Source organism: Dendrobates tinctorius, unplaced genomic scaffold (assembly GCF_039654945.1).
Source record: "Dendrobates tinctorius isolate UK_male_01 unplaced genomic scaffold, ASM3965494v1 ptg000011l, whole genome shotgun sequence".
NCBI classification, from domain to species: domain Eukaryota; kingdom Metazoa; phylum Chordata; class Amphibia; order Anura; family Dendrobatidae; genus Dendrobates; species Dendrobates tinctorius.
This window is the reverse complement of record NW_027361679.1, coordinates 122,614,103-122,628,289: the sequence shown is the minus strand read 5'-3', so window position 1 is coordinate 122,628,289 and position 14,187 is coordinate 122,614,103. Positions and strand designations below refer to the sequence as shown.

The 14,187-nt window shown below is 45.2% G+C and overlaps 1 protein-coding gene across 2 annotated transcripts; it reads right to left on the bottom strand.

The window, feature by feature from the left end:
- Nucleotides 1-260: 260 nt before the first annotated feature.
- Nucleotides 261-12,404, bottom strand: GPX4 (glutathione peroxidase 4). Of its 2 annotated transcripts, XM_073547165.1 has the most exons (8): nt 12,272-12,374; nt 10,953-11,003; nt 10,125-10,219; nt 9,834-9,978; nt 8,736-8,887; nt 720-744; nt 581-640; nt 261-498 (listed from the first exon to the last, which is right to left on the bottom strand). In XM_073547165.1, the coding sequence occupies exons 1-8, from the start codon at nt 12,350-12,352 to the stop codon at nt 466-468; spliced, it is 642 nt and encodes a 213-aa protein (XP_073403266.1). In that variant the 5' UTR covers nt 12,353-12,374; the 3' UTR covers nt 261-465. The 2 variants fall into 2 exon arrangements, with proteins under 2 accessions (XP_073403266.1, XP_073403274.1); XM_073547173.1 differs by lacking the exon at nt 10,953-11,003 and having other exon boundaries at nt 12,272-12,404.
- Nucleotides 12,405-14,187: the final 1,783 nt, after the last annotated feature.

The window sequence follows — 14,187 nt, the reverse complement described above, 5'->3', positions numbered from 1 at the left end:
TGCTCTTCTACCACACACAGGCACATGAAGTGTGAATTATATCCAACTCAGTCCAATCAACAAGTGAACCCTTACATCCACGTAACAATAGAACAGAATAATGATGTCACACCCTTGCAGAGTTTGATGGTGATTTTTTTTTTTTTTTTTTTTTTTTTTTAAACAAAGTGGTATTAAGTTAATCCAGGCTTAATTAGTGCAGTGTTAACCAATACCTTGTTTTAGTGCCTCACTATAACACTGAAAAAACAGTGACAGGAAACTTTGAAATGCATAGTTTATTGGTATAAATTACATGATCCCTAGATCCACTGTTCAGATGCTGTCAGTGAAGTTCAGTCTCCTTCCACAGGTGCACGCCAACACACCTTCAGATCTGCCTCCCCCTCACGGTTTTGAAGCATACCATCATTATCGGGAACGAAGACTGCAATCAACTGGCAAACCCTGTGAGTACGGAACATCTTAAATATAATCTGGAAGATCCTTTTCTATCACCTAAAGGAAAATGAACATTTCAGATTCTTGATGCCTGGTCATTATTAAACAAAAAATAAAGACATCTTAGATGCAGACTTACAACTGGATCATCCATGGGGCTATATCTCTTAACAACTTGACCCTCTTTGTTAATAAGGAACTGTAAGAATATTCATTCATAAATTGAAAGGAGCAGAAAGCAAGAATATTTGTAAGCAACATTAATTTAAGGGCCTTACCTTGGTAAAATTCCACTTAATTGCACTGGGGAAAGGGAAGAGAAAAAAAAAAAAAAAATTAAGTATATAATACTATGGAAAAAAAAAAAAAAAAAAAAAAAGCACTCATCTTGCCCAGATTATCCACCGCTAAAGCATGAAACAGATGCAAATTTTATGGAAAAGCTGTGGTTGCCTTGAATTGGTGAACAAACAGCATTTACTAAGTACAGGAGGAGTTTGCCTGCTGAGAACCCAAAAAGGTAATATAAGGGTATGCACACTCTGCGGATCCGCAGCAGATTTGGCCCTGCAGATGCGCAGCAGTTTCTGCTGCGGTGTACAGTACCATTATTCCCTATGGGAAATGGAAACTGCAGTGCAGATGCAACGGAATTTTCCGTGCGGATTTTCTGCGGTTTACCATCTCCTCCATTGAGGAGATGGTAAAACCACAGGATAATTGGCAGATTTTGAAAATCCACGCTGATCAATCCGCAGCAGATTCCGCAGTGTGTGCACAGCCTTAGACTTAGAGACGAGCGACTTTGCTTTTTTTTAGGGTCGAGTCAGGTTTCATGAAGCACGACTTTCTCAAAGTCGAGTCGAATGAAATCGGGTGACTATTGGAAAAAGTCGAAGGTCTGACTGAAACCCAATGCAAGTCAATGGGGAAGCAAAGTAAGCAGGGAGTGGAGGACAGTAAACACACCTACATACCGGACCGTTTTTTTTTTTTTTGTTTTTTTTAAAGTGCATGGCCGGCTTCACGCTGTGGTCGGGTTTCAGTTGGCTAAACGCAACTTTGCCATAAGTCGGCGACTTATGAATCTGGCCGACCTGTTTCGCTCAATTCTAGTTAGACTTGCACTGTAAAGATTCAGTTGGATTTTAAAGCTAAACATTGAAAATATTTGTACTTAGGTCTTACTGCCTGTGTAAGTTGGTGGTTTGAAAAAAAAAAAAAAAAAATCCTGGAGTGGAAAGTAAAGGTTTTAAACCAAAGAATTTTATTATATTCAAATGTCGTTATAATTACATTCAAGCACATCTTACAAATCATTTCCATTGCATATAGAGATTTACACGACATTCAATTTCCTCCCCGTCAAGAAGATAAACTAACCCAACCACCTCCCTCCTCCCCCCCTTCCCAGCTGCAATACAGACTCTCAATGTGATTGTCTCCACTGTAACCACATGGCCCAGAGTTTCTCAAAGTGAACTTCCGTATGTCGCCTTCTGTAAATTCTCTCCTCCAATCTAATTACATTATTCACACGAGTAACAAACTCCCCAACCGTTGGGGGTTCAGCATCGATCCATTTTTGAGCTATCAGCTTACGGGCAATATATAAGAGTTTTGCTATGATGGACTTATAGGCATTCCCCACCGACACCTCCTCCACATACCCCACACACGTTACCGGGTCCCTTCCTATAACACATCGATATATCTTCTCAACAAGCCCTATAACCTCCTCCCAGTATGATGATAGTTGTGGACAAGACCAAAGCATATGAAGCATTCCCGCAGGTTCAAATCCACATCTTGGACATTCCACGTTTTCCCTCAAGCCCATTTTCCTCATAAGTTCTGGAGTCTTATATGTTCTATGTACAATATATAGTTGCGATATCCTACCTGGCTCACTCAAAGAGAGTTTAGGTATATACTCTAAAATATACTCCCATGTGTCATCTACTATTTCCCCCCACTTCTCTCTCCCATTTAGATTTTACTGTTAAGGGAGACCCAGCCAAGTAAGAGTATAATAAGTCTCTATAGATGGTAGAACACCTCTCGTACCCCCAGACGCACACACAAAATCCAATACCACATCTCTCTGTACCGTCATATTCATTATCCGTTTCTGCGCTTGAAATGCATGCCTGAGACCAAAATATCGAAGTTCCCCACATGGGAGTCCAAACTCTTCTTTTAAAACAGTAAAAGACTTGATCTCAGACCCTTCCAATAGTTGCCACACATATTGCAAACCTCTCCTCTCCCAATCAATAAAGTCCCGCAGTTTGTATAGTTCAGAAAGGTTCACATTATCCCAGATAGGTGTGTATGTCATCAATTCCTCAACTCTAAGAATTTTGATATGCTGCCATATTTTGTGCATTAGTCCAAATGTGGGCATGTCCTTCCCTAATCTCCCGAAGTTTCCTGCTTCTAGACTCTGTACCAGTGTTCTCTTGTTGGTCATTTGGGCCAAAACTCTCCCCATAACGCTCAAATTCCCCTCTTCTCTCCAGCCCCTAAAGTGCTGCCCCTGGTTGCTACAAAGTATACCCATGGATTTGGCGCTGCCAACCCACCCTCTTCCTTCCCCCTTTGCAGTATTTCCAATTTAATTTTTGCTTGCTTTTTCCCCCAAATCAATTCCCTAAAAATGGTGTTAATTTTGTAAAATTTTTTCTTTGGGATCCAAACTGGGGCATTATGAAGGACGTACATCAACTGAAGCATCATAATCATTTTAATTAAATTTGTCCTCCCCACTATTGATAGTACTAGCTTACACCATGCTGTCATCTTAACTTTAAATTTAACTAGTAATGGGTCCAAGTTTAGTTCGAGAAATCTAGACACAGGCATAGATACCCATATTCCGAGGTATTTAAATTCCTTAACTACTTTCAAGTGTCCAGCTATCCCCCCTCATCTCGAACTCCCAGCTCTCTATCAACCCCCATGATACATGACTTGTCCCAATTAATTCTCAATCCGGAAGTGTCCAAATTTCCCTATAAGGTCCATGACCTCAGTCAGTGCTTTTCCGCCGTCTTTCAAGAACAGGAGTATATCGTCCGCGTATAGGGCGATCTTTTCCTCCAATTCCCCATATCTAAAGCCTTGTATTTCCTTGGAATTACGAATTTTAGCCGCTAACGGTTCCATCGCTACAGCAAACAATAACGGCGACAATGGACATCCCTGGCGAGTTCCTCTGAACAACCCAAATGCCTCTGAAGTCTCCCCATTAATCCTAATAAATCCTTTGGGGTCTACATACAGTAACTTAACCCAGGAGATAAATCTATGCCCAAATCCCATGCATTTTAGTACTGCCCATAAATACTTCCACTCTACCCTATCAAATGCCTTTCGTGCATCCAATGAGACCACCACCCTTTCCCCCCCGTTATCTGCTTGGATTTGAATATTTAAAAAAAGTCTTCGCAGGTTAATGGCGGTGGATCTATATTGTAAGAACCCTGATTGGTCTGGATGTATCAATTTTGGGACAACTCTAGACATTCTTATCGCCAACATTTTGGCTAGTATTTTAACATCTGATGTCAATAATGAGATTGGTCTATAGGATTCTACGGATGAGGCATCCTTCCCTTCCTTAGGAATCACCACGATTACAGCCTCCCTCATAGATCCTGGCAATACCCCTTTCTCCACTGCTACCTCAAATACATGCTTAAGTTTGGGTGCTACAATTCCTATTAACTCTTTGTACACTTCTCCTGGGATCCCATCAGATCCAGGTGATCTGTCATTTGTTAATGGATAGCCTTCTCTACCTCTTCCACAGTAAATAATTCTTCCAAGTTTTGTTTATCAATATCATCCAACTTAGGTAATTCTATCTCTTGTAAATATCTATCCATCTCCAGATCCGAGGCCCTCAATTCCGAAGTATACAGTTCTACATAGTATTCCTTAAAACAATCCAAAATCTCAGTAGTATCCTTATGGACTGCCCCATCTCTAGTGACAATTTTGTATATTTGTGAGGGTTGTTTCTGCGCTGTAGTAATCACTGATAAGTGTCCCACCTTTTCCCCCCTCTTCATAGAACAATGCTTTTTGGAATGCCCTTTTCTTATCTATCCCCTGTAGGTACAACTTATTTACTTCCTCTTGTGCTTCTTTTAATGCGTTTTGGGTGTCGGTATTAGGTCTATCATTTCCTCCTCTGCTCAGCCTATCTGCTGCCTCCTGATTTACTTGCCTCGAAATATCTCGTATGAATAATCCCCGCAAGTAAGCTTTCATGGTATCCCATACTATAAGTGGATCCGCAGTACCTTCGTTTAACTGAAAAAAACTCAATATCATTTTTAATAGTTCCCATGTTTAAACATTTGAGCCATTCCGGGTGGATTGTCCCCCCTGCTCTCTTCCCTTTCCCTATTCCCACTCTCAGACTAACCACAACTGCCCTGTGATCGGAGATAAGTCTCTGTAAGTATTCCACCGTCCCAACCATTCTGTCCATGCCCCTATTACCCAGTGCTAAGTCTATTCGTGATAAAGTGTGATACGAGGTCGAATAACACGAAAAGCATTTTTTCCCCTCATTGCGTACTCTCCATAAGTCTATCATGTCCATTTCGCTAACATATATCCCAAATGGAGTCATCTTGTCTTTCCTAGAGCAATTTCCCGCGGTACCCGCCCGGTCCCAAAACTCATTCATAACATTAACGTCTCCTAATATTAGCACTGGACAATCCCCTCTCCCCCCAATCCATTCAAAGCTCTCCTGCAGTTTCTTTTTCGAATATGGGGGTGGAATATAGAGGGCCACCACAATTATGCATATTCCAGAAATTAGACAGTGCAAAGAGACAAACTGTCCGTCTTTATCTATGCAAGAATCAATTTCTTCATAATGAGTACTATAGTGTATCAGTACAGATACTCCCCTTGCGTAAGCCGAGTACATAGAGTGATAGGCCCGAGCGATCCATTTTTTCCCCTCCCAACCAGTTTTCCTTTCCTTTAATCAAGTGGGTTTCCAATAAACATGTGATAGCTGGACTATGCCTCCTAATTTCTGCCATAACTGCCGCTCTTTTATTTGGATCAGACACTCCCCGTATGTTCCAACTTAGGATTTTTGCATCACCACTCATTATGTCCTAAAGATATAAAATATAACCGAGCTCCTATGGTCACTATATTATATTGCAGTATATGAACTACCCCATAACAAGGCCCTCCCTGTCTCCCTCCACTCCCCCCTCCCTCCCCTCTATCCCAATCTAGCTGATTCTCTTTCCAACGAGAGAGGGTACAGCCAGCACCCAGTTATTGCAAACCCATACAAAGCCACTGAATCTCCTCCACTCCTTTGGCGTCCATCGCTCCCACCATCAAAAACAAGAATGCTCAACAGTACTCATCAGGCCGCATAACATTTTCAAACAAGGATATTGCAATAATAATCAAAAACGTCCGGGGATCAATACCCCTAAAAAAATAGTTCTGAAAAAACCAGGTACCTCGGGGCACCACATCAAAAAGAGAAGAGGATATATGTCCGGGAGTCTCTACTTCATCCTTCTCTGTCTCTCTGCTCCCAGCTTGGAGCGATTGTTCTCCATCCATTTGACGGCTTCTTCTGGGGTCGGGAAGAACTGAACAGACCCCAACGCTGCAACTCTCAATTTGGCAGGATACATCATAGAATACTTTACTCCCAGCGCTCTCATTCCTCTCTTGACCTCTGCTGAATAGTCCGGATATATTTCTATACGGCTTCCATTAAACATGAGGTCCTGCAGCTTCCTGGCTTCCCGGAGGATAGTCTCTGTCCCTGCAATTTAGTATCCTAGCCAGCATAGTATGGGGAGCACTACCCGGTGGGAGGGGTCGTAGGGGGACACGTGCGCTCTCTCCACTGCGAACACCCCGGAGAGCGTGTCTGCCGATCTTGGATAAGATCCATTGCTCAATAAAGTCGGTGGGGTCGCTGCCCTCTGCTTTTTCTGGAAAGCCCACAAATCTAAGGTTGTTCCTCCTTGATCTATTTTCTAAGTCGTCCTGTTTTAAGTGCACTTCTGATATCTTTTGAGCATGCTGAGTCTGAGTTTTCTGCATTTTGTTTACAGAGTCTTCAGTGGTGCTAACCCTCTCTTCCACAGCACCCATCCTAGTATCAGCCTTATTCAGTGCCTCCTTAATGCCAGTGATTTCTTCTTTAATCTTATCAACCCGACTATTCAATCTAGTCAGTGTCCTTTTGCAAAACGACACCACCATAAAGACATCTTTCAGGGTCGGCTCTCTCTCAGGGGTCTCATCATCAGCTCCACTGTCTTCCTCCTCAGACATACACTCAGGGCCAGTGACTTCCCCTCCCCCTCTCCTCCTGTTATCAGCATCTCCTGTGGCTGCATCGCTCACTCCTCCCTCCAGCACAATACCTTCTCCGGTGTCCCCCTCCTCCTCCCTTGCAAAGCGCTGCAGCTTCTGGAGGATCTGTGACCGTTTACCACAGCTTTCAGACTGTCTCCGCGCCTCCTCCACTTTCCCGGCGCCATCTTGTGCAGTCACGCTGCCGACCTCCCCGATGTCTTTCTGCCTCCTCCTTCCCATCTCAGCGCTCCTCTGTACTCCCGGCGTCTCCCGACTCTTATGCACTTACTGTGCCAATAGATGTGCCCAGATCAGTGCTAAAGCGGCCTGATGAAGGATTTTTCATAAAGCTGATGGCAGAGCTCCTCTGCCTAGCGTCTGCTCACATCAGTGCTAGGCCATGCCCCCTGGAAAGTAAAGGTTTAATACTCATATTTAGTATCATGTTAACACAGCCTTTGGCCTGTTTCACATGTCCTGATAGTTACAGTACTGGGAAAAACAATACTGGAGATAGTGTGTAATACATGTGGCACTCGTGTGGCAACAGTTTGCCGATTCAATACCACACGTACCGGCACCTTAAGCGCTGTTCCCCTGATGCTGAAGCCTGCTATTCTACCCTGCTCAATCAGTGATCAGCATGATTTGGGGAGAATGATTAGCATTCAATTCAAGTGATAACAGTGAGAACAGGCAACAGCTGATGGGACTACTACTCCCATCAGCTACCACCTGCTCTTGCTGTTATGAGTTGATTATAACTTAACATTCTCCCCTGCTCACGCTGATCGCCAGCAGACCAGTGGAGAATGATGAGCCATCTTCAGTACCAGACACTGGGTAACAGCGCTTACTGTACCACTGTCTCAGACGCCAGTACGTGTCACAGTCATGACATCCCCGTGTGGGAATTTTTGCTACCCGTGCTGCTGTTAAAAAAAAAAAAAAAAAACAAAAAAAAAAAAAAACACAACATATTTTGCCCATGGAAACACACTGACATGTCCACAGACATTCACTTGAATGTGTCTATGTGTGTAAGTGTCTCCAGTACATTTGAAAACTGCCACCACATACTGGAGACCGGGACCTGTGAAAGGCCTTGGACTGAATTTGTGTGATAGTTTGCTCTTGGCATGGCTAGAGGGAGTGGCTGACTGCAGCTCCTGCCATGCCAACTGGTACTATTAGATATTTGAGGTCATTTTGTCTATATCAACTAAAAGCCACCCATGTAAACTATACCACTATGAAGCCATAAAAAATAAAAAGTGAAGTAGGCTTGGATGACATGCATGATGTAAAAGCATGTTCACACTGGCCATAAAAGCAGACAAAAAAGAAAACAAAAAAAAAAAAAGCATAAAGCTGTTCCACCAACAGCAAGGTGTACCTATTTGGGATAGTAACTACACTAACCAGAGTTAAGCACCTTGCCGTTTGTGAGATAGCTTTATGCTTTTTTGATCAGAACAGTGTTTACCAAGTACCCCATGTTCATTTAATGCACTTGCTTTACTTATTTTCATTAGTGTATATGTACACTGTTTTTCCCCCCCCCCCCCCACTGGTTTTGTTCACTATAAAGTCTTGTGCACTAGGAACAGCACACTACCCAAAGCTGGGAATAAGCCCTTAGGATTCCTGGAGCACTGCATTCGCCATCTTAACAGGGACTTAGAGTATGCCACTCACAAGTGACTGAATCCAAGGAGCTAGTCCACTGGCACAAGTTACAGTAGCCCCCCCCCCCCCCCCCCCGACTGACTGAGAAGGGTGGGTGGGGCAAACAATGCAGTTAGCCCAAGTCATTAAGAGTCTAGTACACAACCTTCAGCCTGAAGTGTACATGTTATTAATCTTCTCAGGTTAGTCTGTTACACAAGCCTATAATTTACAGTATGTTGTGAACAACTGACACTTACTCCCCAAGAGTGCCCCTCCCTTTGGGTTGAGCCTTCATCCATTTCCACAAAGGGTGTGCACCATCACCGTTGACATCGATCTTACTAAACATGTCAAATTTCACGTGGTAGGAAGCAGCAAAGTCCTTTATTTGAGCTTCATCCCCAGGTTCCTTACATGGGAGAGAAGAAAAATTTGCAGCTACACATTAATAACCATTTTCTATGACTATAGAATATGCCTCCATACTAAGACTTAATTGGTTATTAAGGAACAATTAATATAAGTCACCCACTTCAGCTGTATGCACACACTGACCATTTAGTAGAAAGTGGTTAAAGTATACAAGCTGCTCTGGGTCAGGGTTTTAGGACAAGTTCAAATGTCCAGTAGTGAAGAGTTAGACAAGATATATACAGTATATCCAAACAGAAAGTTGTGACTACAAAACTTTGCCAACTGACTGCTGCTGAATCTGTTTTTAACTATCACTACAAGCCATGTGAGTAGTACACAAACAAGGCTAGTACCACAGCCATATTATGTAATCCCATGCTAATCACTGAAAGCCTCATTCCCTAATCTCCAACATATCTGATCTAGAAGCTAGCGCACTGAAGTCTTAAGGGCACACCCTGAAGATTATAGCTCCTTTGCAATAGATGTGTACACTGTGCAAGTGTTTAGATTCTCTTCTGCACCGCAAATCAAAGCAGCCAGAACAGTGTGTGCACTAGAAGTAGTCGCTGAGGTAGAGAGGCAGATTTTTTTTTTTTTGGGGGGGGGGGGGGGGGGGAACGACTGCAGTCCATCAGCCAGGAGATTAGACAGACGAAATGTTTGAAGATCCCTTACCTTCTGGGATCCCCAGGGCTGGCATGACATTATGTGTTGAAGGTGGGAAGGCAGCATTACAGAGAGCAAGCCACTTCTGATGTACACAGACTCATACAATGTGTGAAGGTGATGATAGTACATATGAACCCATACTTTTTGTAAACCAACTATTGCAATGGGGCTAGAAAATATATTACTCACAGTGCTTCTTTCCCATTATATGCAAGCTTCTCTAGCAGGTTCCTTCCATATAATGTATTAAAAGAAAAGACAGTCTGTACCTGTTTCCCAAACTGGTTGCAAGGAAACCCAAGGATGCGTAAACCACTCTCAGCATATTTGGCGTGAAGGTTAACAAGCTGAGTGTAGTTTACTGGAGTTTTTCCTCATTTCGATGCTACATTTACAATGACGCAGACAAAGCCCCTGTGAAAAAGCATTACATAATTATTTGTGACAAGAGCACCATTGTTCATCAAGCACAAGTGACCACTAATCCCCAGCTCTGACTTAACCAATGGGAGGCTGGGCACATCTACAGCAAAACACAGGAGATAGTAAGCGACAGGTACCTGTATTTCTCCAGGGACACTGCATTGCCATCAATGTCTGTAGCAGAGAACTCGTAGATGCTTTTGGCATTCTTCCAGTCATCCACCCGAGCACACTGCAACACAAGCAAATATAAAGCCCACATTATTGTGTTACATAATGTTATCTGCCCTAGTTCTGAAAGTTCAGAATACCCCCACCTACGATCACTGCTCAAGTCTGCCAGCCATACATTTGGGGATTGTCCTAAAGGGATTTGCCAGTAGAAAAAAGTTTATTTTGGAACGTTACCAGACACTGCTTTATTAACCCTCCTGGAATCTCTTCACTGCTCCTGATGTGTTATTGTCTGCACTGTTGAGGTCAGATCAATGATACTGCAGCCAATCAGCAGCTCTATCCAAGTAGACAACAAAGTGGTTCAGAGCCACTGAGCTCGCAGATTGGCTGCAGCGCCATGGCAGTGACTGCAGACAGTAACACTAGAAGCAGCAGCGGGGACTTGGAGATAGGCACAAGGTGGGTAAATAAAGCAGTTTTTAAACAAAACCATTTTGTTTTGAGACATGGGTTTTGCTGAGATTACAGCAAGGATGAATGGGCAATACAGTACTATTGGCCTCAGTCATGGACCATATTATGGGTCACATACCGCTACTGTCAAATGGTTGCACAAAGCATTATATCTTGTGGATTCATGGCATGTATTGTGAAGGCAAGGCGACACACGCAGCTCCACAACACTCTGGGCTATCATGAGTCCCCGGTTTACTAAAGTTCAGGCGAATCCTACACGATTCATATAGAAAGGGAGGCGGCAGACAGACTTCCAGCTACACAGGTCTCACCTTTGGTACATCAAAGAGCCACAGAGCTATTAGACAGGCTTGTAGGATACTCTGGAAGGGAATGGAGAGGTGTGTTGTACAAGAGACGGTACTATCACATGGAAACAGTCCAGCCATGAAACGTTAGTAGGCAGCTATAACCAGTGTGCTACGTTCATATGACCCAAATAAGTGGATCCAGGATGAAAGACACTTATTTTCCTCAGCTGTGTTACATGGGACCATTAATGACAGACTGTTTAAGCCATGGGAAGATCCATCAAAACATAGCAAAGTGTGGAGCAATGTATGCAGTGTAACCACATTCTGCCTTCCCCAATGGGCAATGACCAGCAGAACGATCATATACAAATTAATGCTGAAAACAAAAGATGTTGGCCAGATGATCAGATCCTCATGAAGTGTCAGCCTTGTGTACACAAGTGTCGGTTGACTTCCTTTACTGATAATCGATGTTATTGCTATGAAAAGAGCTGCGTTGGAGGACCCATATGTCAGTGTCACTCAGCATTTGTAAGCCACAACCAGGATTTGTGGATGGGGAATATACAGTATATCCCTATGTGACCAGTCAACTGGAGAAGTCCATTGGTACACAATACATCCTATATTAAAGACCAGTGTATTGAGCAGGCTCAGCAGCCATAACCGGCAGACATCACACTAGAGCTGCTGTCATTTGTGACATGATCATGGGGTGCCAGTGGATTGACACTGCAGACAGGGGACTTTCTAAAGGCCACCATGGCTTCCATTTTAATCCTCCTGTGGTTGGGCTTCACAATGGCAGGCTATAGATGATGAAATTAAGCATCCACACACTGCAGAGCACACGGTCAGGGAGCGGATACAACACAAAGCTACCGGGGGGGGGCTAAGAAACCGTGTTTACTACCACAGCAAGGCTGAGAGTGGGCGTGGAGACTGCACAGCAGCCCAGCAAGGCCTCACAGCCCACCAGGGGGACACTCGGGTTACAGCGGAGGTATACCCCAGCCATGTGCAGCACTCAGCCCCCACCTCTAACCTCCGTGCACACCCCCTCCCCTATCACCTCACTGGCCCCTCAGACCGGGCGGGAGGGGCAGGTAACACGGGCTCTGGCTGCTCGGACTTTACCCTTCGCTCCCACACGAGGCCCGCAGACAGCAGGGCTGCACACCGTGCACGAGCAGCAGTCGGCCCACGCTGTAGCCGGCCAGAGCTGACAGAAACCTGCAGGAACCGCACTCCCCTAGACGGCGACCTCTACACAGCGCCAGGCGCAGCGTGCCACAATGGCGGTTACACCGGGAGGCACGCAGCCAGTACCGCCTTACCATGGCTCTTCTGCCGAGCACTCCGCTCACCGCGCCGAGCAGGACTGACCGCCCAGCGCCACCAAACAGCGTTTTCAACATTGTACCAACACGTTCCGCCCTTCCATGCTACATACAGACCAATCGCTGTGAGGGGCGTGGTCTCTGCGCATGAAGAACTCTAGTGGCGGCCAATCAGAGGTCACCGTCTGTTGTGTGGGAGTGGTCGCGCTGGCTGCGCGTGACGCTGCAGTTTCCCGACCCGTCAGCTGATCTCCCGTTATGTGTCTGGCTCAGCACTGGCGTCACGGGGAGGCCTCGTCTAGCTGACGCCATATTCTACTCACTGCAGCAGCACACCCACCTTATACAAGGCAGCTGGGGTCCGGACCCCTCAGCCTACGGTTACGGTCACACCGGCCATTCTTCCAAACAGATTTTGTCAGGCAGGAATCTTGCTGGCGGCTTCTAATTCCTCCGGTTTCTTATTTGTAATTTTTTTAAATAGTTTTATAACAGAAACAATCACAATAATAAGATACAACTCCGTGTGATGCCCGGATGAGACCCTCTCGAAAAGCAGCTACAAAAATGGGCATCAAAGGGAGTTTTCGAAAGGGTTAAATGACTTTGTGCCACTGATCCCACACCACCTATCCACAGATCGTGATACCGTGCATCCAACTCCGGTCACTCCAGCCTGACCCAAATGGGTTCTGGACATCAAACGGGGGAGAACGACAAATTTCATGGATTAAGTAACTGGTGTTTTTAAAGGGTTAAATGATTTGGGCCACCATGACATCACCGCTAGCACCGTGCGTCAATTCGTCATGGTGCGAGCAGTGGCATCAGTAAGTTACCGCAGTTAATCGGCCAGTTCACACAACGCTGCCCGTGGGAACAGCTGACTGTGACCGGCGGTAACCTCTATGACGTTACTGCTCATCACTGAAGCTGCGTCCTGGATTCGTGGCTGAGCGGTCACATCACGCCACCGCCCAGCCATGTAATCCAGATATAGCACAGCTGGAGCTCTTCATGGGACAAATGGATTATCATCCGACAGGAGAGGAATATGGTGTTTTATTATTTTTAATTTTACAGTAATAAATGGGAAAAAGGTGGGGAGTTTTTATTTCAAATAAACAACTTTATTCTGTGTATTTTTAACAATCTTACCATGGGGTTAGTAATGTGGGCCTTTTATAGACACCTCTCCTTTACTAACCCCTGGGCTTCATGTCAGCTGACATTACAAAGCTGACATCAACCCCACAAATAATACCCCACTTGCCATTGCCGCAGGGCAGGTGGGAAAAGTGGAGGCTAAGCACCAGATTTTGCAAATCTTATGGATGCTCCCTCCTCGCCACTACCGGAGCTACTGCCTCACCAACACCGGAGCTGCTGCAACCCCCCAACCTACTGTCTCCTTCCCCACCATCCTGTAGCATGTAAGCCCGAAAGGGCGGGATCCTCTCTCCCCTCTGTATCAGTGTGTGATTGTTAGTTTGTTTACTGTAAAGGCCCCGTCACACTAAGCGATATCGCTAGCAATATCGCCATAACGTCACTGGTTTTGTGACGCAGCAGCGATATTGCTAGCGACATCGCTATGTCTGATACTTACCTCCGACTGGCTCCCCGCTGGTTATCGCTGATCGCTCGAGAACGTCCTGGGCCGTTTCTCGTTGCCCGCTTCCTGCTGGGCTTCCTGTGGCGACGAGCGACGTGTGGACGCGGGCGGGAGGACGTCTTCATTGCCTCGTCTGACAGGTAAGTAGCGACCCCCGACCGCTGCTATGTCACTGATGAGATCTGCCTGTGTGGCAGCTCACTAGCGACCACTTAGTTGCACCAGCGATCCTGACCGCGTCATATCGCTGGTCGGGATCGCTGGTGCATCGCTATGTGTAATGGTACCCTAAGTGATC